General features: G+C 39.3%; 1 protein-coding gene across 1 annotated transcript in view; it reads right to left on the bottom strand.

The window, feature by feature from the left end:
* Positions 1–22,887, bottom strand: part of LOC136877716 (uncharacterized) — a 70,555-nt gene extending 47,668 nt beyond the window's left edge. Inside the window, exons 1-3 of the mRNA XM_067151927.2 lie at positions 22,854–22,887; positions 21,926–22,066; positions 19,279–19,367 (exon numbers count right to left, since the gene is read on the bottom strand). Coding sequence (XP_067008028.2) covers positions 19,279–19,367; positions 21,926–22,066; positions 22,854–22,887 — 264 coding nt within the window. The remainder of the gene's footprint in view (positions 1–19,278; positions 19,368–21,925; positions 22,067–22,853) is intronic.

Below are 22,887 nucleotides of genomic sequence, written 5' to 3'. Positions count from 1 at the left end.
ACCGTCGACCACCTGCCAGGGCAAAGTGGATGCAGACGCAGGCCTACCAGGAAGGGCCTGTTACCCGGGCACAATCCAGGAAAGCGCCCGGGACGGTGGACGCCTGCACAGCAGTGGAGGAGGACGCCCCCAGGCGTTCAGAGGCTGTTGTCCAGGCCCAGCCTGCCAGTGTGACTGTTGAGCTGCAGACGTCGACGTGCGCCCCACAGGACAGGGAACGCAGTCGAGTGTTAGCACCGACCGACGCCACCACCGCCAGCCAGCAGGAGGAAGAAGACGGCGACGCAGCGGAGCCACCTGCTACCCCGGGATCACCAGGCCGGGAGGGGGGCCACCAGGAAGAGGCCTCTTCCCCTGCTGAGAAGAGACGCCCAGGAAGAAGACGCCGCCCCAGGACCAGGAGGAAGAAGATGCCGGCCCACCAGGAGAAGGCCACCCAGCTGCAATCCAGGACTGCTCCCAGGACATCAGCCGAGCGAGGAGCCAATCAGGAGAGGACCTCAGCGGGTAGCAGCTATCAGGTGAGATCAAAACGTCCCCCTCAACAGCTCTTGCAGTGTTTCCGCTGTTTGAGGTAGGGCCACCGGCAGGAGAGGTGTGGGCTCCAAGTGAGGTGCAACCGTAGTGGGGGTGATCACCACTAAACGGCCTGCGCAACACTTAAGGAGGCGCCGGTGTGCGCCAACGGCGCATGGGGCCACGCGGCCTCCTATCGCAGTTGCCCAGTCTACCGGGCCATGGCGCGGGCAGAGAGGAAGGAGGCCCGGCGTCATGACCCACCCCCTTCAAGAAGGCCCCCGCTCCAGCGGGCTTGGCCTCATTCTCCGGGATCGGAGACTGGGTACGAGGGACCCGAAGAAGGTGGCGCTGTGCAGCGCGCCCTAGTGGTACTCGACGCATGGCTCTGCAACCGGCAAGGCCCGTGCTAGTCACGGCAGTGCCCAGATGGACTGATCCCCTGGCAGATGGAATGGCGAGACGATGGATCATGGCTGGTGCATGATACCTCTTCTCAACTAACACTACCACTGGACCTATCCAGCCCACATCCTTGCATGTGCTACCACAAGATGTCAGGTTTTACATGTAGGCTCTTTCTCTTTCCTGCCTATGTGGTTTTTCCCTGACCCTTCAATACCACACCTTAACACTATCCAACCAACACAAACTCGCCTGGTAGCGTGTCTAACATGGAAACAAGCAGATACTCCTTGTATCACTTCCCACTCTTTCCTGCTATCACTTCCTTCTTAGAAATAATAGCATATCGGAGGCCATGTAGATTGAGTCGATGGTCACACAGGGGGAGCGGGCTTCCCCCCAACCCCACCCCGAAAAAATCCACAGTATACCCTAGCCATGCATCTTGGTAGGTGTGCTATTTATCAACTGATGAGCCCAACTTAGCACTCTCGGGCAAAATGCTGGCAACCAGGAACGAGTTAGTTGGATAATTTATAATGTCCAATAACGGACCATTTATATTGGTATTATAAATTTACTCATTCGGGACAAATATTTCAAGTTCCCTATGGGAATCAACATCTATATCATCTGATGGCCAGGCAGGCATCAATTTTTGGTAATGAGACAGTCTTTCGTAGTGCACTGGCACTGCCGCTGGCTCCAAGTAGCCTACGCAGTGGCCTCCACGGTATGTACTAGCCATGCATCTTGGTAGGTGTGCTATTTTAATTTACCAACTGATGAGCCTAACTTAGCACATTCGGGCGAAACGCTGGCAAGCAGGAATGAGTTAGCTGGAAAATCTATACTGTCCAGTAATGGACCATTTATATTGGTATTATAAAGCCAATTGTAAAAAAAACTACTTGTTCTACCCATGGGTCTTCTTAACAAACAAAGTTATGCAGCAGTTCGAGTCTTCACAAACTTAATATCATGGCAACTCTGTATAATTGGTAAGAAAATTAGTAAAAGCTGTAATTGCTTTTTTCTCAAAATACAGTTTTCTTAATATGAACAGTCAATAATAATTAATATCTTCTGAAGTATTGCACCTAGAAGAATGAATTATTTTTTTAAATGCTCAGTATCTTACACCATTTTTAGAACCACACAAATGTCAAAAATGAAAAATCCAACTTTAGGTCCCTTTTTATGCAACAGGTCACATATGCTCCTTTTGCTGCACTATTAACATCATCCATCACTACTGTCATCAGAATCAAGATCAATCTTTACAACAGCAACAATAATTAATTATAAGAAATATAATTACAAGAAAATCTGATGAATCTGAAATTTAGAAATAATTCTAAGCAATAAGATTTCTTTCACTATAATCAATTCCATCATTAAGAAGCACAATAGCTAAATCACAATATCTACATACATGCTATTTCTAGGATCATATCACAAAATACTTTCACTTTATTCATTTAATAAAGGAAAGGAACAAACAAGTGATGGGTATTGATGCCCACTCTTCTGATGAAGGGGAGCAGAAATGAGCTCGTTGGAGGCTTTGAAGAAATAGATCCATTTTTTTTCTGCTAGTGGTTTAACGTTGCACTAACACATCAAAGGTTTTTGGCAATGCAAGTATGTGAAAGTGATAGGACTGGGATGGTAGCCCCAGCATTTGCCTGGTGTGGAAATGGAAACCATGGAAAACCCTCTTCAGGGCTACCAACAGTGGGATTTGAACCCACCATCTCCCAAATGCAAGCTTACAGCAATGCGACCCAAACTGCATGGCCCGCTCACTTGGTAGATGAAGAACTGTGACTGATGACCAGAGTGTCTATGTGATGATGGCAATGTATAAAGATTGGAAATTGCCCTGGTTCTTTTTTGTTTTCATATTTGTCCTCTTCCTTCTGCTGTTTCATCTTCCAACACTGACCTCTCTGTATTTTTATCCTATTAAAGTTGAAACTAGTTAAGACATCCCTCTCTAGCATATTTCCCTGGTTACTGCACTATTATTCCAAAATCCAAATCCATGTCCTATTAAATACATGCTAATGCTAAAGAAACTTGGACAGTGCATTTATGTCACTCTTTAGTATATTCTTAACTCCCACCCTAAGGAATTTAATTTAGCATTTCTGGCCATACAGCCAGCGACAACTGGCCTGGGTAAAGATTTGGTACCGTGCAACTTGGCCGTGTGGTTAGAGGTGCGCATCTGTGACCTTGCATCCGGGAGATAGAGAGTTCGAATCCCACTGTCGGCAGCCCTGAAGATAGTGTTCCATGGTTTCCCATTTTCACACCATACAAATGCTGGGGCTGTACCTTAACCCTCAACCCGAAAGATCGGCCTGTCACGCCGCTAGATAATTTTATTTCTTCGATATTGGCAACAATGGTAAATGTTTTATATTGTCCCCTAAGCTGTGTGTTCTTTGACCTTTCGTCTAATAAGTTACAGCGTGTTTGTTGTCTCAAAACTGTTTAGTGCATTGTTATCAGGGTTATTATCAGGGTTATTTGTCAAGTGTGTTATTGTTCCGTGCTAAACTTGTCAGTCTTACGGACCGGTATGTCGTATAACGTAGTATTTATCAAATACAGCATAGCTGTAAGTTTTATTTGAGGGAGATTTCTCTTAGGTAATTGTTCTTATTATATTCCACAGACATGCAAAATGTCTATCGCCGTATTGCAATAGCAACGAGGCCAACTGATGTTGATTTTCGTGCAAGATTGGGAGAATGGTTGGAAGATGGTAACGATGAGGTGGAAGATTGGGAGATTGATGATTCTTACCAAGCTCCAGATTTCATCATCAACAATACAGGTGAGAGTGTAACATCTGATTCAGACACCGAGGTGTTAGAAGAAGAAATGCTGAACCCTGACGAAGCTAACCGTGAAGATGAAAATATAACAACCACAATTGCTTCACCTGACACTGCTACAACCAATGATGTATATCTAGGTAAAAATAAATTTGTTTGGTACAGCCAGCCGCAAACTTAATCTAGAAAAACACTTCCACACAATATTATTCGAGGTCTGCCTGGTCTTACTGCCTCTGCTAAAGCCTTGGGTAATAAAGCAGCTCCTACAGATATCTGCAACCTTCTTTTGGATGATTATATGATTAATGAAATTGTTCTATGGGCAAACAAAAACTATAAAACGTACGGGGTGAAATTCAAAATCAATCAAATCTTTTTAATTACAGGGACACCAATTCTGTTGAAATTAAAGCTTTTCGTGGATTACTGGCATTATCTTCCATTTTTAAGTCAGGCCGCGAGAATATGCACTCTGTTTTCTACTGGACCATCAGGACGTCCAATTTTTCAGTGTACAACGTCAGTGAAGAGGTTCGAGATCCTTCTACTCGCTCTGCGTTTCGACGACTCTAGAGACGGAGAAAGCAGGTGGAAGACAAATCGCGCGGCTCCAATCTCCACATTCTTTGAGAAATTTTTGGGCAACTGCCAAAAGTCATTCGTCCTGGGAGAAAATGTTTGCGTCGACCAGATGCTTATACCATTCAGGCGTAAATGTCCATTTAAAGTATACATGCCAAGGAAACCAGGAAAATATGGAATAAAGGTAGTGTGCTTAACAGATGCTAAGTGTTAGTACCTGTATAATGCCTATATTTATACAGGTAAAGATTCTGATGGGATAGGTCTTACAGGTGAAGAACGTAAATTAGGAAAGCCAATGCAGTCCGTCTTGAGAGTTACAAATGTTGTGCAGAAAAGCAATCGCAATATAACAGGAGACAATTGGTTTTCATCTGTGGAATTGGCAAATGTTTTAAAAAGTCCGGGACTATCATACGTGGGAACTGTGAGGAAAAACAAAAAAGAAATTCCATCACCTTCAAGAACCGCTTTGTATCGATTTACTAAGGACTCGACACTTTTGTCTATTGTTCCACAGAAGAATAGAGCTGTAATTTTTATTTCATCAATGCATCACAGCAGATGTGAAGATGAAAATGGAATGCAATAAATCAACAGTTACTACAATGGAATTAAATCTGGTGTGGGTACACTTGACATGAAGTCCGCAAATTATTCATCAAATAGAAGAACCCGGTGATGACCCTTGGCAGTATTCTTTCCTTTCTTCAATATAGCTATGGTCAATAGCTATATTCTATACTTGTGCTACTCAGGGAACAAAATTGTGAAGAGGTTTGACTTTGTTCATGAACTTGGGATGGAAATGGTGAAACCTCATCTTGCCGAACGAGTTTCCATCCCAAACTTCCCACTTAAATTAACGAAAAGTATTCGAGAAGTCCTTAACCCCGAAGATGACCTGCCTATTGCAGAAGGCACTATAACTGACAGACTTAGGAAGAGGAAGACTTGCAGCATGTGTCCATACCAGAAGAAGAGGTAAACGGCGTACAAGTGCATTAGATGTGCAAAAGCAATATGTTTGGAATGTTCCTCAAAATCTGCCGATCTTGTTCATAATATCTAGGTAACTGTTGTCAGTTACTGTGCTAATTGTGTTGGAGTGAAAGGATAATATCACCACAAAAATAATTTGTAAAATAATACTGTACTTTTCCAGTAATCTTGAGCTTGAAGTTTGCAATTGTGACCATTTTCTCTACCTGTTAATACCCTTAGAGTGTACTAATTTATTGTAAAATGTGCTCTTTATGGTTTATAATATATCATCATCAACTAAACATACCTGGATTTTACGTGGTGTCAGTAGTTAAATAAGCCCTGTCTCCGAGACCGATCTTACTCTAAGTGTTGCTTAGAGAGGTCTTTCGAGTAGAGGGTTAATTATGGCCATGGTCACTTCCTTTCAACTCCTAGGCCTTTCCTATCCCTTCGTCGCCATAAGACCTATCTGTGTCGGTGTGACGTATAGCCACAAGCAAAAAAACAAAAACAAAAAAAAAAAAAACATTTGGTAGAGAACTTAATTCCGTGCCCCTGAACTGCATAGCATGGTAGCGTGTTAGCCTACAGCTACAAGGAGCGTCAGTCCCCAGCAAGCCTTTGCTGTGGTTGTTTGCATCACAAGAGTCTAGCGCCTGAGGGAGCAATAGTTTCATGTTTTGCAGCATAGCGCTGTAAGAAAATAAACGGAGGACTTCGGGAAGACCCATCGGTAGTACAACAATTTTTTTACAATTGGCCGACTGGAGGGTGATTGGGGATTTAAATGAGACTATGGAGTGGGTATGTGGGAAACTGGGAGTGAAATTTCCAGATCCTAATGGGTGGATAGGAGATAGGGATCTGCGCTCAGATGGCCTTCACTTAAACCGCAGTGGTACGCATAAGTTAGGAAATTTGTTTAGAAGGGTAATAGGGAGGTACATTCAAGGAAAACGGTGTGGCCTAGAGAGCGATGATAAGGGAACAGGGAACTGGAAATCAAGTAGGGATGACATAAAAATGTTAGTGTTGAACCGTAGAAGTATTGTAAAGAAAGGAATAGAATTACGTACTTTAATAGATATATATTTACCAGATATTGTAATAGGAGTTGAATCATGGCTGAGAAATGATATAACGGATGCAGAAATTTTCTCACGAAACTGGAGTGTGTATCATAGAGATAGGATAGGAATGGTGGGAGGGGGAGTATTCATTCTGGTGAAAGAGAATTTGTAAGCTACGAAAAAGTTAAAGATAACACACATGAAATTCCAGGTGTGAGACTTATTTCTAAAGATAATAGGCAACTTGATGTCTTTGGAGTGTACAGACCGGGAAAGGGTAACGCTGACACGGATTCAGAATTATTTGATAAGATAATCAGCTATGTGGGAAACGACATGGAAAGGAATGTGATTGTAGCGGGAGATCTGAATTTACCAGATGTCAATTGGGAAGGAAATGAGAACGACAGGAAGCACGACCAACAAATGGCAAATAAGTTAATATGGGAAGGACAGCTGATTCAGAAAGTGATGGAAACAACTAGAGGGAAAAATATCTGGATGTGGTGCTGGTAAAACCAGATGAGCTCTAGAGAGAAACTGAAGTAATAGATGGTATTAGTGATCAGGAAGCTGTTTTTGTCGTAGTCAAAAATAAATGTTATAGAAAGGAAGGTCTTAAAAGTGGGACTATTAGGCAGTACCATATGGCTTATAAAGCAGGCATGAGCCAGTTTCTAAAAAGTAACTATGATCGGTGGAAAACAGTAAATAAAAATGTAAACAGACTCTGGGATGGGTTTAAAGCAATTGTTGAGGAAAGTGAAAACAGGTTTGTACCTTTAAAGGTGGTAAGGAATGGTAAAGACCCACCTTATTATAATAGAGAAATAAAGAGACTAAGAAGGAGGTGCAGACTGGAAAGAAATAGAGTTAGAAATGGTTGTGGAAGTAAGGAGAAATTGAAGGAACTTACTAGGAAATTGAATCTAGCAAAAAAGGCAGCTAAGGATAACATGATGGCAAGCATAATTGGCAGTCATACAAATTTTAGTGAAAAATGGAAGGGTATGTATACATATTTTATGGCAGAAACAGGTTACAAGAAGGACATTCCCAGAATAATTAATGAACAAGGGGAGGATCTTCAAAAGGCAGAAGTATTCAGTCAGCAGTATGTAAAGATTGTTGGTTACAAGGATAATGTCCAGATAGAGGAGGAGATTAATGCTAAAGAAGTATTAAAATTTACATATGATAACAATGATATTTACAATAAGATACAAATGTTGAAAACTAGAAAAGCGGCTAGAATTGATAAGATTTCTGGGGATATACTAAAGACAATGGGTTGGGATATAGTACCATATCTGAAGTACATATTTGATCATTGTTTGGTCAAAGGAGCTATGCCTGATGAATGGAGAGTTGCTATAGTTGCCCCTGTGTATAAAGGAAAGGGTGATAGACATAAAGCTGGAAATTACAGGCCAGTCAGTTTGACATGCATTGTATGTAAGCTTTGGGAAGGCATTCTTTCTGATTATATTAGACATGTTTGCGAAATTACTAACTGGTTCGATAGAAGGCAGTTCAGTTTTAGGAAAGGTTATTCCACTGAAGCTCAACTTGTAGGATTCCAGCATGATATAGCAGATATCTTATATTTGGGAGGTCAAATGGACTGTATCGCGATTGACGTGTCTAAGGCATTTGATAGGGTAGATCATGGGAGACTACTGGCAAAAATGAGTGAAATTGGACTACACAAAAGAGTGACTGAATGGGTTGCTATATTTCTAGAAAATAGATCTCAGATAATTAGAGTAGGTGAAGCTTTATCTGATCCTGTAATAATTAAGAGGGAAATTCCTCAAGGCAGTATTATTGGACCTTTATGTTTTCTCATACAGTATATATAAATTATTTGAGTAAAGGAGTGGAATCAGAGGTAAGGCTTTTTGCAGATGATGTTATTCTGTATAGAGTAATAAATAAGTTACAAGATTGTGAGCAACTGCAACGTGACCTCGATAATGTTGTGAGATGGACAGCAGGCAATGGTATATTGATAAACGGGGTTAAAAGTCAGGCTGTGAGTTTCACAAATAGGAAATGTCCTCTCAGTTTTAATTACTGCATTGATGGGGGTGAAAGTTCCTTTTGGGGATCATTGAAAGTCTCTAGATGTTAATATAAGGAAAGATCTTCATTGGGGTAATCACATAAATGGGATTGTAAATAAAGGGTACAGATCGCTGCACATGGTTATGAGGGTGTTTAGGGGTTGTAATAAGGATGTAAAGGAGTGGGCATATAAATCTCTGGTAAGACCACAACTAGAGTATGGTTCCAGTTTATGGGACCCTCATCAGGATTACCTGATTCAAGAACTGGAAAAAATCCAAAGAAAAGCAGCTCAATTTGTTGTGGGTTTGTTGTTTGCGACAAAAGAGTAGCGTTACAAAAATGTTGCAAAGTTTGGGCTGGGACGAATTGGGAGAAAGAAGACGAGCTGCTCAACTATGTGGTATGTTTCGAGCTGTCAGCGGTGAGATGGCGTGGTATGACATTAGTAGACAAATAAGTTTGAGTGGCATTTATAAAAGTAGGAAAGATCACAATATGAAGATAATGTTGGAATTCAAGAGGACAAACTGGGGCAAATATTCATTTATAGGTAGGGGAGTTAGAGATTGGAATAACTTACCTAGGGAGATGTTCAATAAATTTCCAATTTCTTTGCAATCATTTAAGAAAAGGCTAGAAAAACAACAGATAGGTAATCTGCCACCTGGGTGTCTGCCCTAAATGCAGATCAGTATTGATTGATTGATTGATTGATTGATTGATTGATTGATTGATTGATTGATTGACTGATTGATTGAAACTTTGGTGAGGGAACTTTAGTTTCAAGTGTGGCTCGTAATGTCACGAGTGTGCTGATGCAGTGGTCTTGTGGACCAGAATGTTGTCTACGAGGTAACTAAAGGCCTCTGCATGTGTGGTCTTTTCAAGTACTAAATTGACTGAGGATTAGCAGTTCAAATAGTGCCGTTAGATGTCAAGCTATCCCTCCGTTCATCAGCACAATAGCAATGGCATCACGAGAATAAATTGCACATAAAAGCACATTTTTTCATCGCCTTTATATGATCATCATCATTTCACTGGATTCTTCAAAGATACAGACAACTCGGAATGACTGCGTTGCTGTAGAACTCCCGAATGAAAGCTCACAACTGCACACTCCTTACCGAGTTGCTCCCTCGAAGAATTAAATTTATTTTCCTACTGCGCCATGCGGCGGCAAACTGACCAAAGTTTTCCGAAGTGCTCAGATTATTTTCTTAGAACACTATGCGGCAAAACACGAAACTATTGCTCTCTCCGGAGCTAGACTTTTGTGTTTGGATCGTGCATCAGTAGCTGAACTAATGTGTTACTGCTTAATTTTATGTTCTTAAGTGAATTTTATAACAAGGTACAGTACATGAATTAGGTCTACTGTACTTACACATCCCGTTAACGTGTTGGTGCTTTTCTTACGTTCATAAGTAAATAGTGCAACAATGTACGTAAATTAGACCTAATGTACTTAGGCATAGTGTTCTGTAGGACATTCAGTTATGGAGCAGAAGAAAGCTAGACAGTTTACAAATGACAAAAAATTAAATTTTATAGAGAAAGCGGATGCCAATCCGCAGATGAAATATGTGGAAATCATCCAGATGTTCGACATTCCTACGATGACTTTAAACACAACTGCAAGAAACCAGACGAAGATTGAAGATTCTTGTCTGGCAGGAGGAAGCAGCCAAATGAAATATTTTCCTAAAATCCAGTTTCCAGATTTAGACGATGTTCTGGTGAAATGGTTTAAACAAACTTCGGCTTTGAATATTCCTGTTGATGGAACAGTGATATGGTCCAAGGCATCACATTTAGCTGCCAAATTGGGATTATGTAACTTCAAGGCATCTAACGGATGGCTTTAGGTTTTTAAAAAAAAAAAAAAAAAGGAATAAACTCTCATACAAATCAGTACGTGGGGAGGATGCCAGTATCAATATTTATCATTTACAGACTTGGAGAGATATGACACTACCAGAAATCTTAAAGGACTATAGCCTTGATGATGTTTTTAATAGAGACGAAGTGGCGCTATTTTTCGAGTCTCTACCAGCGACAATGTTAGGGAAAATTGCCATCATTGCCGTGAGGGATTCAGTCATCATTCTAAAAAATCATTGTTACAATTAGGTTATCATCTAAATTTCCCAAGATTGTTTCTTTCTTTAAAAATGAATGTAAAAGTATTTTACAATTTTGATTTATGTTGCCTCGACACAGATAGGTCTTGCAGCGACAATGAGATAGGAAAAGGCTAGGAGTGGGAAGGAAGCAACTGTGGTCTTAATTAAAGTACAGTGCCAGAATTTTCCTGGTGTGAAAATGGGAAACCAAGGAAAACCATCTTCAGAGCTGCCGACAGTGGGGTTCGAACACACTATCTCCCGGACGCAAGCTCAGAGCAAATTGTAAAAACATTTTTCCCCAACCTTCATCATAAAATGTAAATCCGTACTGGAAGTCTATATAACTAATGTAAAAGTTTCCTTGAACTTACGTTTTGTTGATTTTACCATTTCCTTGAAAATATGCTAGGACATTAAAGTCCTGTGGTAATGAGCGATCTCGACCCAACAAGTTATTGGTTGGAATATATACATGCTTCTCTATTGGTGAGCAGAATAACTTAAAATGTTTGAAACGTTAAGCACCTTCCATTTGGTGGTTGTTGAGAACGACGGCAATAATCAATACATTGGTATCCTAGCGAGAGTGAGAATTGTAGCATTTGCTTGATAAGCCAAAGCAGCATGGTGCAAAGAGGAATCAAGGTTAAACAAACCAATCGGAATTTTGTGTGTTTTCTAACATAATGAATTAAGCTGTTTTAGAAACTTCTCCAAGTTGTAAAGCATTGTGTAACAAGTACTCATGGAGAAGAAATAGAATGCCTTTTCTCTGGATGAGAAAATGAAAATTTTGGAACAAGTTGATGCCTACATGAAGACGTGCATAGACTTGAACCACACACCTCCCTTACCGATAATATACAACATAATACAATATGCACATCGGGAGATTCGAGGCGTGGACCCCGACTAGGAAAGGCCAAGACACAGCCCTGAACTGGAAACATCCCTCATTAACAATGCACAACAGGGATGAAACTAACTACTAGCAATAAAATTCAAATACATTTTAAATGAGGGTTTATTAACATAATAAGATTTCAAAGACAAAGAAAATGAAGCCACCAATAGAAAAAAAATAAAAAGGATACGTACTTGTGTTCATTTGGTTCAGTCGTAGTAGTAACATAAATCCGTGAGCACAACATTTCTCAAACACCCAAATTAATATTTAATTTACGACGTGCTCACGTCACAATTATAATTTCACTACATAATTAGCTAGTTTGAAAACAATCCACACGGATTTGTTTGGTCATTCTTTCCACGAGATTAATTATATTGTTTTACATACACGTCCATCAAACTCAATCATCATCTCGACAACAATAGCTATAGAAAGATAACATCCCAAAGCATCCCGGAGAAGAAACACAGAGCAGATATAATAATAAGATTGTCATTAAAAACTGTACAACACAAACAATATGTCATATCTGATGAAGAAAGGGCAGCCAGGTAAGCCAGAATGAAGAGGTTTTGGGAAAGGAAGAAGATGATGCAAGCTAAATCTTCAGTTAATTCTTTGTTAACGTAAATGTATTTGGATTTGATTTAAGTGCTCCAATGTGGGCGTAAACTATGTAAAGAAATAATACAGGAATGCAGGTATCGGGATGGCCGAGAGAGAAAACATCACTGGACCAAAGAACAAATGTCCAATCCAAAGAGAATCACAGGCAAGCGCATCACCTGAATTTAAGTAAACAAACATGGCGGCCTCGCGCTCAAGCAAACGGTCAAAACAGGGACCAAGCCAAATAATTAACACCGTACCAAAAAAAACAAACACAAGGTACAGAAACAAGATCAAAAGGAAAAATTATACTGACCGATACGTCATATTTTTACTCTCCACACACATGAACACACACCCAAACATTCAGACATTGCCAGTATCGGGCAACAATGCGAGCAGTAGCCACATTCAATAAGTTGGTCACAAACACATGTAGTATGGCCCTCATGGTCACAAACAAAGGTCTCTCATATGTCAGAGTAATGTGCACGATGCAAATATTTCATCAACAGGATAATAGTTACTCATTGGTCACGCATAGGTCTACCAGCATACGCTTTCCGTACGACACGAATGGGTCTCCGCGTCGACACACAGGGCATACATTAATTTGATGGCAAAATACATTAGAATGCAGTGCACATAAATAGAATCGATCAGAGACCCAGTTACCCATATCACACCATCACATTAACATCAACAAACACGTGGTCCATTCACGCCACCGAGCAGAAAGATGCCTGTCAATCAGCTATGATTAAAGGCACAAGAAAACCACGAGATAATCATGGGACCAATATAAATACAAGGATCACCATACCTGCAATATCAGCCATCAAATTAAAAAGAAGGGTGGCTGTATAGGCTGAGTTTAAATCGACTATATACCCATCTGTAGCTCAGAAAAGCCGCTCCGATCTGCGGGGAGTCCATTTTATATTCCTCTCTCATAACCACAACAAACATTCGAGTAAAAGAGATAAAGTTACAGACTCGCCGGAAAGAATGACCCTCCGTGTTCACAACTGAGGGTTTTACCCTCTGTAGTACAACCTTGGAAATAGTTAAGTCAATCAAGCTAAAGCTGATACAAGCTCTTAGCAATAAGGGAAACATCGCTTTTTACGGACATGCTATATTAGCATGTCTCAGACTTGCAGCATGAGTTGGTCTGTATATCTCTATATTAAACATAATTGTGAAGAAATAACTGGAAATCAAAAAGTGTCAACATTGGAGTACGGTTGTGGCACTATATATATAGAACACTTAAGGTTATCTCTATGAATTATTGATCAGTATTTTTTTCCAGTGAAGAATGGACCTCTGAAATAGTTACAAAACCTTAACGGAACAACCCCTGGTTGCAACTAGCTTGTTCAGACTTTTAAAACATACAATTTGTAGGCTCAAGGTTCCCTTAAATGCAACAGTTGTATTCCTTTACATATCTAACGGTCTGCATTATATATCGATCAGTGAGGTCTTATTTATCAAACATGATTTTTATATATCGAACGGTAGGTTTTAAATACCGAACAGAAATATTTATTATAAATCACTTTACTTTAGACATTATAACATGAGCAAAATATAATGATTCTAAAATATAAATCACAAAAGTAGAGGAAGCAATATTAATATTCGTTAAAATATCCTGAGAAACAAAAAGAACGGTTTCTTATCTCTACCCTTCCACAGAGAGCAGAACATCCCTTAAGTCTTCCTTGTTTCTTTTCTTTCTCTTCAATTCTTCTCGGTACTTCTTTGAAGATATCGCGTATCTTTTCCTTAATCTAAACTGATGCAGTTTTTCTGAAACTTGAGGAACTTTGAGAAAATCTTTGAAAGAATCCTCGCTACTACTTTAGGTGGGTGAGCAAGCAAGTTCCAAAGCAATTTCATGCTCATTCGATATTTTCGGCTTGTGAACTTTTACTCCATTCTTCAAAATGACGGCACAAGGAAGATCTTTCTTGGGAGAAGGTACATACACCTCTAAACGTTCATCATTCCACATGAAATCACCTCTTCCCTGATCACCATCATCTTCTGAAGAACTGTCTGTCATCGTTTCATTGTGATTAGTTGATATTGTTTCACTTGTTGCATTATACCGAGTGGTAACACTTTTCCAATAAGAATACAAATCTGGTTCACCATCATTTTGTTTTTCTCCATCACGTCTTAGTTTGTCATTGAACTTATTGAGAATGCGAGGAGGCAAGAATTCCTCCAGGTCATCAAGCACAAACTTTAACTTCTGATTGGAAGTGGAAAGGGATGATGGGCTGCCTTCGTCACTCTCTTGCTGTTGCCTTCCCACTGGGAATTTCAAAATACCTGCAACACATTTTGTGTAGTCCACAGCGTTGCGATCTAGTGGATAGAGACCACACTTACGAAAGGCGCTTTTAACAATATCTGGCCTAAGAGCATCATCCCAAACTTTCTTTAACATGGGTGCAAAATTTACCTTGGTTACTGATGCACCGAGAGTTTGTATTTTCTCGTGCTGAAGAGCATTTTCCCATGCTCTCTTTAGAGGTGCAAATACCCCCACATCTGCTGGTTGCAGAAGATGGGAGGCGTTAGGGAAAAGGCAGTACAAAATTATTCCATGGTCATGACAATATTCACTGATTTGAAGGGATAAGTGACTCCTGTGTCCATCAAGAAATAAAATAACAGGAAGTGTAATTTTCTCTACCTCTAGCCATGACCTAAAGTGTTGAAGCACAACGCCCGTCAGTACAGAAATTTCCGAGCACTGTTATGCCTTCTTTCTCTTTAGAAGTTGCCGTAATTTGAAGCTGTTCCGCTCTGACTCCAAGGTACTTTCCTGAAACTTTATGGAACAGAAAATTTGTCTCGTCTGCATTGCAGATCCTGCTAGGGTCTTCCATAATTGATCTTGCATCCTCAGATTCCAGGTAGCACAACAGTCCAGCAAACCAGCCATGTATTCTCTCTTCCGAGACAGCAGCCCTGCCCTTGCTAATGGTTTCAGCCTTCTTCTGAGACAGGGAAGGATGCCGTCCCATAAAACATTTGAACCAGGTCTTCCGTACTTAAACAGTGTGCTCCTTCCTGATGACTGCACAATTTGCTGAACAGTGTCAAGTAAATTCTTTTTCTTCAAAGGAAATCCTCTCTTAGCCATGTTGATTAGCCATTCACTAATGCCTTCTTCTTCTCATGGACTCAGGAACGGTTTTCGCCCAAGGGCGGTCTGAATCTTCTGACGTCCAGATAGTTTGTCGTTTAACATTGTTAAAAGGACCAGGTATGTTTTAGATGGCTGCCTTTGCGACATCATACCGAACTTAACCTGCTGAACAGCTTCAGTCAAGGCAGATAATGAATACTGACACCGTTTCATTTTTTCAACAGGTTTAACTTTGGCTTTTTGGACCCGTTGGGCGTCTTAATTTTGACCATAGTCAAGCTCTGAGCACTAGTTAAGGAAATAAACAAGAACTGCAATAACAATTATTTTCTGCTTTCTAGTTTTAAATGGCTAAAATGTAATAAAATTGTTTTTATTTTTCCAAGGAGTGCTGGGTAACTGCCCCTACACACCCCCTCTTGTCAACGCCACTTTATCTGCCGCCGACGAGAAACCTTTGATAGTGACAGGATTGTTAAATAAAGTGATTAGAACAATGTACGGCATCAGACAGACACAAGACATCGTAAAGGAAATCTAACTATACCCGATAGTTACAGATAGACGCCTCAGCATTCATGACCACAGAAATCCGGACTTGGGCGCCAAATAAAATACTATGAATTAAAATCATAAACAGCCCATTAATTTCCTATGGTGTTTGGTATTAAGGGTTGTTTTTGTATTAAATGAACCTCATTTATCGAACGTCCTTTCAATATTATAAAATGGGAGTCAAATATCGAACAGTATTTTATTTTAGAAATAAATATGAAGATAGGTGAAAACTCACAATACAAGTAATTAATAAACATGTATGTATGTTAACACAACCTATTATTTAAAGGATACCTTCTGAAGGCACTATTTTACCAGCAAAAACAAGTAATCACAAGGTCACTGCACCTTAGTAACAATACAACAATCTCATCAAAATCCTGCCAACTCCAAAGTTCTGAGACTTTCCCGCGCTCACCAACACAGTGACGACTTCGACCTATCGATTGATAAAGCTAAGTTTTGAAGGGTTTATTTAGAAATCTCAGATGTTACGTAAACTTTTCGGTATCCTTATTTTGCAACGAGATGTGTGAACTGTTCGATATTTAAAGGGTGTTCGATATATAGTGTCATTACCCTACTTCCTCAAAAGTTGGTTTAAGCAAGCTCAGGCTGCCAATGTATGCATTGATGGATCACATCTGAAGGAGAAGGCGCTACATATTGGTGCGATCAACAGCTTCAGATTATCAAACAACTGGATCGACCAGTTCAAGAAAAGACAATCTTGATTACTAGACTATTTCTGGGGAGAGTGCCGCTATTAATCCTGCTATGGTCAGAGACGTGAAAGATCAGCTTCCACAGCTAATTGAAGGTTATGAAGTGATTCTTCTTGTTATTTTGCTTTACGTCGCACCGACACAGATATGTCTTATGGCGACGATGGGGTAGGAAAGGCCTAGGAATTGGAAGGAAGCGGCCGTGGCCTTAATTAAGGTACAGCCCCGGCATTTGCCTGGTGTGAAAATGGGAAACCACGGAAAACCATCTTCAGGGCTGCCGACAGTGGGACTCGAACCTGCTATCTCCCGATTACTGGATACTGGCCGCACTTAAGCGACTCCAGCTATCGAGTTCGGTGTTATGAAGTGAAAGAAGAGTTCAATGTTGATGAAACCAGGTTTATCTATAACCTTCAACCCAGCAAGACCTTAACCTTTGAAGAAGACCCTAGCCATGGTGGTATAAAATCTGAGTAGAGGGTTAAAGCTTTTCTCGTCTGTAATGTTTTTGGAGGTGGAAAACCCCAACCACTTGTTATTGGAAAATTTAACAAGCCTCGGTGCTTCAAGAACATACGAAAGCTATCAATGAAGTACAGAACCAATTCAAAAGCCTGGATGACATCTGTAATTTTCGAAGAGTATCTCTTTCAGTTGGATCGGCAAATGGGTTCCAAAAAACAGAAACATTCTTCTGTTTATTGACCAATGCTTAACTCATCCCAAGAACACTAATTCTCTCAGAAATGATAAGGTTGTATTTTTACCCTCAAACTGCACAAATCACCTGCATCTGGATCTGGGCATCAATCAGACTTTCATGTACCACTATTGCAGCAGCTAATCATAAAAGTTGTGGCAATGATTGATGGGGGATTGCTTGATGATGGATCTAAAATTAAATTAAATGTTCTATCAGTTCTCCACTTTGCGGCTGAAGTCTGGAGACGTACAACCAAATCAACAATTCAGAATTGCTTCAGACGGTGAAGATGGTGACTGTGAAGATGTATTTGCATTAATTACCAGGCTCCCATAGAGGAGTATGGTTATTTAAGCATATCATCTTCTGTGACCCAGGAGTAAAGTCATTTAGCGCTCGTTCAGTGTAGCACCCTCCAATATGCTTGCGTTTTCGGAGACCAGAAGAGTTCTACCTAGATGTTTCTTTTTTCCTGGTAGATGACTTTCTTCTTGATACTGCACAAGCCCTTCCCCTGTGTTCTTTCACTCATTTACAAGCCAATTTTGATGCTTCTCAAACTGAGCAAAATAGCAAGTGACAGTGGTTGTGTAGCAGACAAGCCTTCAAGCACGAGTATATTTTGTAGTAATTGAGTGATTTTCGAAGAGGAAATATGTGATACTATTTTGCACAATAATGATTCAGCTGATGATCTGATAGTTTCAGATAGTGAAAGTCAGTGTGATTATGTTTGCAGCAAAAGTGCTGGAAGGATGAATAGTAATCTGGACAGGAAAAATGACCCTGAATCTCCTTTCCATTGGTTCTAATATTTGACGTAGATGATAATGAAAATCCACAGCCTGTTTCCAGTCATTCGACCGGGTCAGGAATGGAATGAATGGAAGCCCCCATATAGGGTGAGGATAGGAACTGTGCCAGCTGCCGAAGCCTGTCACACTCCTCTCGGGCATCAATTAATGGATGGCAGATGAAATGAAATGATAATGGAGAGTGTTGGTGGAATGAAAGATGACAGGGAAATCCGGAGTACCTAGAGAAAAACCTGTCCCGCCTCTGCTTTGTCCAGCACAAATCTCACATGGAGTGACCGGGATTTGAACCACGGAACCCAGCGGTGAGATACCGGTGCACTGCCGCCTGAGCCACGGAGGCTCTCTTGACGTAGATACAGGTGTAAATAAAAATAGTGAGTTTTGTCTTTTGTAAATATCTTTTTCAATAATGATTTCTTTAATATGCACTAATGTAGAACTCAGCTGTCAAGAAGGTGGCTTTTTAAAAATGGCTGGGCCCCATCAGAGGCAAGCTGCTCAGGCAGCTGGTGGCTAAAGTGTTAACGGAGCAAGAGACTGTTAACTGGCTTGCATTTAAGCTGGCTGACACTGACTTTAATAATTACTGTATATCACATTTGACGATGATTTGAGCACTGCTGAGGTCTGAACTGTAGATCAAATACTGGAGGACTACACATCTGGAAAGGTGAATGACAATGGGGAAGAAGATAAAGTGGAGGAGGCTAAAAGTGTGGCTGAAAAGGTGACTTTTGTGCAGGTGGTTCAAGGGCTATAATTTGCAAGAAGATATCTGCAGCAGTTTGATGTCGAGGACAGTGTGTTATTGTCATGCAGTGTGTTAGAGAAAAAACTATATTTGTAAAACAATATGAGAAGAAAAGGCAAATGTCTATCCTTGACTGGCTGAAGAAGTAGGTGTAGTGATATTGTTGTATTTTCTTGTGCTATTGTGAATATAAGTAACTGATGTTTCAAGTTTTAACAGATGTATTTACTGTATGTTTAATGTCACCCTTCTCTTAGACAGGTATTATTTCAAAATCCAAATTCAGGAGTTAGCGAGGGGACTCATGGGTTCCATTAACTGACACTTCTCATACTAATGTACACTTGCATTTTTCAATAGATTAGTTTTTCCGAATAGAACTTCTTGTTACGGACCTAACATGACTTACAACACTTACCTGCAAGAACTTGCCTTTTCCAGGCGGTTCTAGTTTTCTTAATTGATTATCCTTTTCACCAACAAGTCCGGAGATTAAAACACCATCCCCTATTAAAGGAAAACAAATTACAACAGGGACTATTAGTAATAAATTACAGATGAACAAAGTAATTGTTTCTGAAGCTTTGTCATCAACAGAATACAAATACAAAATGAGTTCCACTTAATTTTGTTGATACTGGTCACTTCATTAATCTCACAAATATTTCTCCTACAGTCACTGCATCTGTATTAAAAGCTATGACATTACTACAGAACTTAATGTTCCATTTTGGAACTTACCTTCTCAAAGATTGAAATTTGTGCAAATTGAGTGTCATTGCACCTTCCCAGTAAAACTTATTAACTTTCCGTATGGTCATATCACGACCAAAATGCATCTGGTATGAACTTACTTAAATGAACACGTGCACTACCTGTTGGTGTGTCAACACACTAAACTTATGCTCCACATTCAGTGCTGCAGAGAGTGGCGCAGACGGAACTCTAACGGCAATGAACGTACATCATTTTTAAAAGACTTTTTGTTTGTTGAGAACTGTTGACTGGCATGGAAGCTAGTTTTGTGCACACTTGAAAACTATTTTAAACGTCATCAACACAAGCACAGACTCATTTTATCATGCTCTAATGTAACAAACTGATTTTAAGTGTGTATGTCAAGAAACATTTTAATGCTTAAACTATTTAGTTTTTAATATCTTCATGGTTGATATGGCTGAGGATATCCCCATGCAGAGCCAAAACTAGTACCATTATATCATAGTATTGTGTACCAAATATATTTTGTATAGATTAGGAGGAACATCCACCAATCTTAATATTTGGTATTTAAGTCCAGTAGTGACATGTGTGATAGGTGTGTCATCAAGAAAGAACAGCAGAATTGCATTTTTGTCATCCAGAAAGGACAGCAGGATTTCATTTTTGTTTGTAATATATTGTATTCTGAGAAATGAAGAAATAAGAACTGTGGACTCTGCTGGAATACTTTTTATGTAATTGGAACATGTTTGTAATAATTTTTTTTAAATAGGGAAACATCAAGATATATTGAACAGTATGAACATTGCAAGATGCAAAAGGTATTTTGAAGTGATTGTTGTATTCAAATTTTATGTAACTTGACCAAATGTTAATTTGATGTTTGTAATGTGATTTGGTATCATTTGAAAATGTAAAGGTGCTTTAGTTGTGAAACATCCTATACCGCACATGCGGTTATTGCTGTTGAAATAGGTGTCGCAATAGGAAATCTCGAGAAGTTGCTAACTATCTTAACATGACCATATATGGTCATGCAATTTCATTCGCTAAAATAACGATATTTCCTATTGGCGAAAAGATAGGGAATCTAGTGGGATTTGTTTCCCATTGGTGGATTGTGATTTGTTAATTTCCGGCCTTAGGCTGCTTCGCGTGCGGGATGCGATTAGGCCGCATCTTTTCCACCTGACCGTCCTCCAGCTTTCCATGGTAAGTGCTATTTTCATGTTATTTTCAATGTTTTCTGATTTCATTTGATTTAATTTAATTCCGTTGCATTTCGGTATTTTCTTGCTTAATATCATTTTCAAAGTTTTAAATTTAACGTGTCTGAGTTTACCCTAGATTCCTTCATGTCTTATTTGATTTTGTGCATTGATAGCTACTGTCTCATTTCCAAGCTTTGATATGAAATCACCGCCACTGTGTCATTTAACTATTTCCCTATTCGCATTTAGTGTCAATTAATATTATTTTTGTAATATTTTATTATTATTATTATTATTATTATTATTATTATTACTGTTTTATTATTATTATTATTATTATTATTATTATTATTATTATTATTATTATTATTATTATTGTTGTTGTTATTATTATTATTATTTTGTGTACACGTAGTCTCGAATCAATGCTACATTGGTTGGAACATCCACCAATCTTAATATTTGGTATTTAAGTCCAGTAGTGATATGGATTAAATTTATAAGTCAAGAGTTCTCTAGTTCAACAATGCTGATTCCCTCCTGAAAAAAATAGTTTCCAAAAGAAGTTATTTAAATCTGTTACACATGATTTATTAACATTTACAAAATATCACATCAAGATATAGAGTTCGAGATTTTCTTTTTAGGTTCTTAACTCTTCTACAAATATATTTTTCAGTAAAGTTGCAGGGCATGTTAAATACTGTCTTCTATTTATGTATTTGCTATTCCATATTCATCTGTTTCTTTTCTCAGCCTTCAGAGTTGCTAACAACATCTCTGCCATGACTGTAGTTACTGCAAGGATGTGAGCATCAATAATAATCAGATAATATTGAAGAAAATGCAGAAGATATCATGAAACTACCGTATGCACTAGTATCACCACATGAACAATCACTCATGCAATTACTTTCATGAAATCTGTTTCATAAAATTAGTTGCAAAACCCAGTGTCATCATGTAAACTAGCCTTCAGGCTACAAAGCAATTGTCAAAGCCATAGAGAAGCAAAATGGGGGTATACAGACAGCCATTCTTATACAAAGATAGGCTCACACATCTGGAACATTTTTAGTACGAGAAGTAAATAGTGAACAAGTGAGTGCATAACTTAAGTGATGTTCCTACCTGAGAAAATGACTGCACTAGAAAAGGAAAACATTACATCAGTCACATTCTGAAATTGAAACCAAGTGAAGTCACTGCAAGGAGAACTGGTTCCGAGCTGTCCAAATCCATTAAAACCGCAACAATACATGTCCATGATATCTGAAATTCATAACAACAATTACTAACACAATCATTACAAGAATGAAAAGGCTCTGAAAGTTGACTGTCATGTCAACAGTATCTATTAACCCGTGAGTGGTTGCTAGCTGAAATGTAATGTGAGCGGTCGCCCGTGAGATATTCTCTCACATTAAAATAAATATGACATTTGTCACAGTTTTGTGGGGCATAAGGCTGAAGTTTACTACTGAAATGAAACGCAAGTTCTACCTTATATATTTTAGATAAAAATGAAATGATTAGCTGTTTATTAAAGCCACAAATTACTACTTAAAATAACATATGCAATGTACATAAGAACACCTTCCGTCCTGAAGTTGTAAAAAATAAAATCTCACACATGTATTATATCTAGTAATATTTACGTACAAAGCAAGGTTTCTGAACAAAATAACATTTTCAAAAACAAGAAGTGCTCATAATACAAATACTAACGTGTACAACAGGAGTAAGTTTCCCGCTCCACTTCAACATAACACCAACGTCATTAGTCGCGCGATGAGAGAAACTCTCATGCAGCGCGCACAGACACATAGGCCCTTTTGTTCTGACTAGGGGAGGGGGTGCTTACCCTTCAAACGTGAATCGCTCCACTCACGACAGTTATAAAGTTAGTTAGAAGAGGGAACAGTCACATCCCTTTCATCACTGTGAAGTAATATCACAATAAAAAATAATGTGAGAGAAAATCTCATATAGTGACCACTCGCAGGTTGAGGATGATATTGTACCATTCAAGATATGTTCATTGTATGTTGCTTGTTACCCAGACCCTTGTGCCTGTGCAGCTGCTCGTTCAT

This window comes from Anabrus simplex, chromosome 7, assembly GCF_040414725.1.
Source record: "Anabrus simplex isolate iqAnaSimp1 chromosome 7, ASM4041472v1, whole genome shotgun sequence".
In the NCBI taxonomy this organism is placed as follows: Eukaryota; Metazoa; Arthropoda; class Insecta; order Orthoptera; family Tettigoniidae; genus Anabrus; species Anabrus simplex.
The sequence above is the reverse complement of the archived record's forward strand: the minus strand, read 5'-3'. Positions and strand labels throughout refer to the sequence as shown.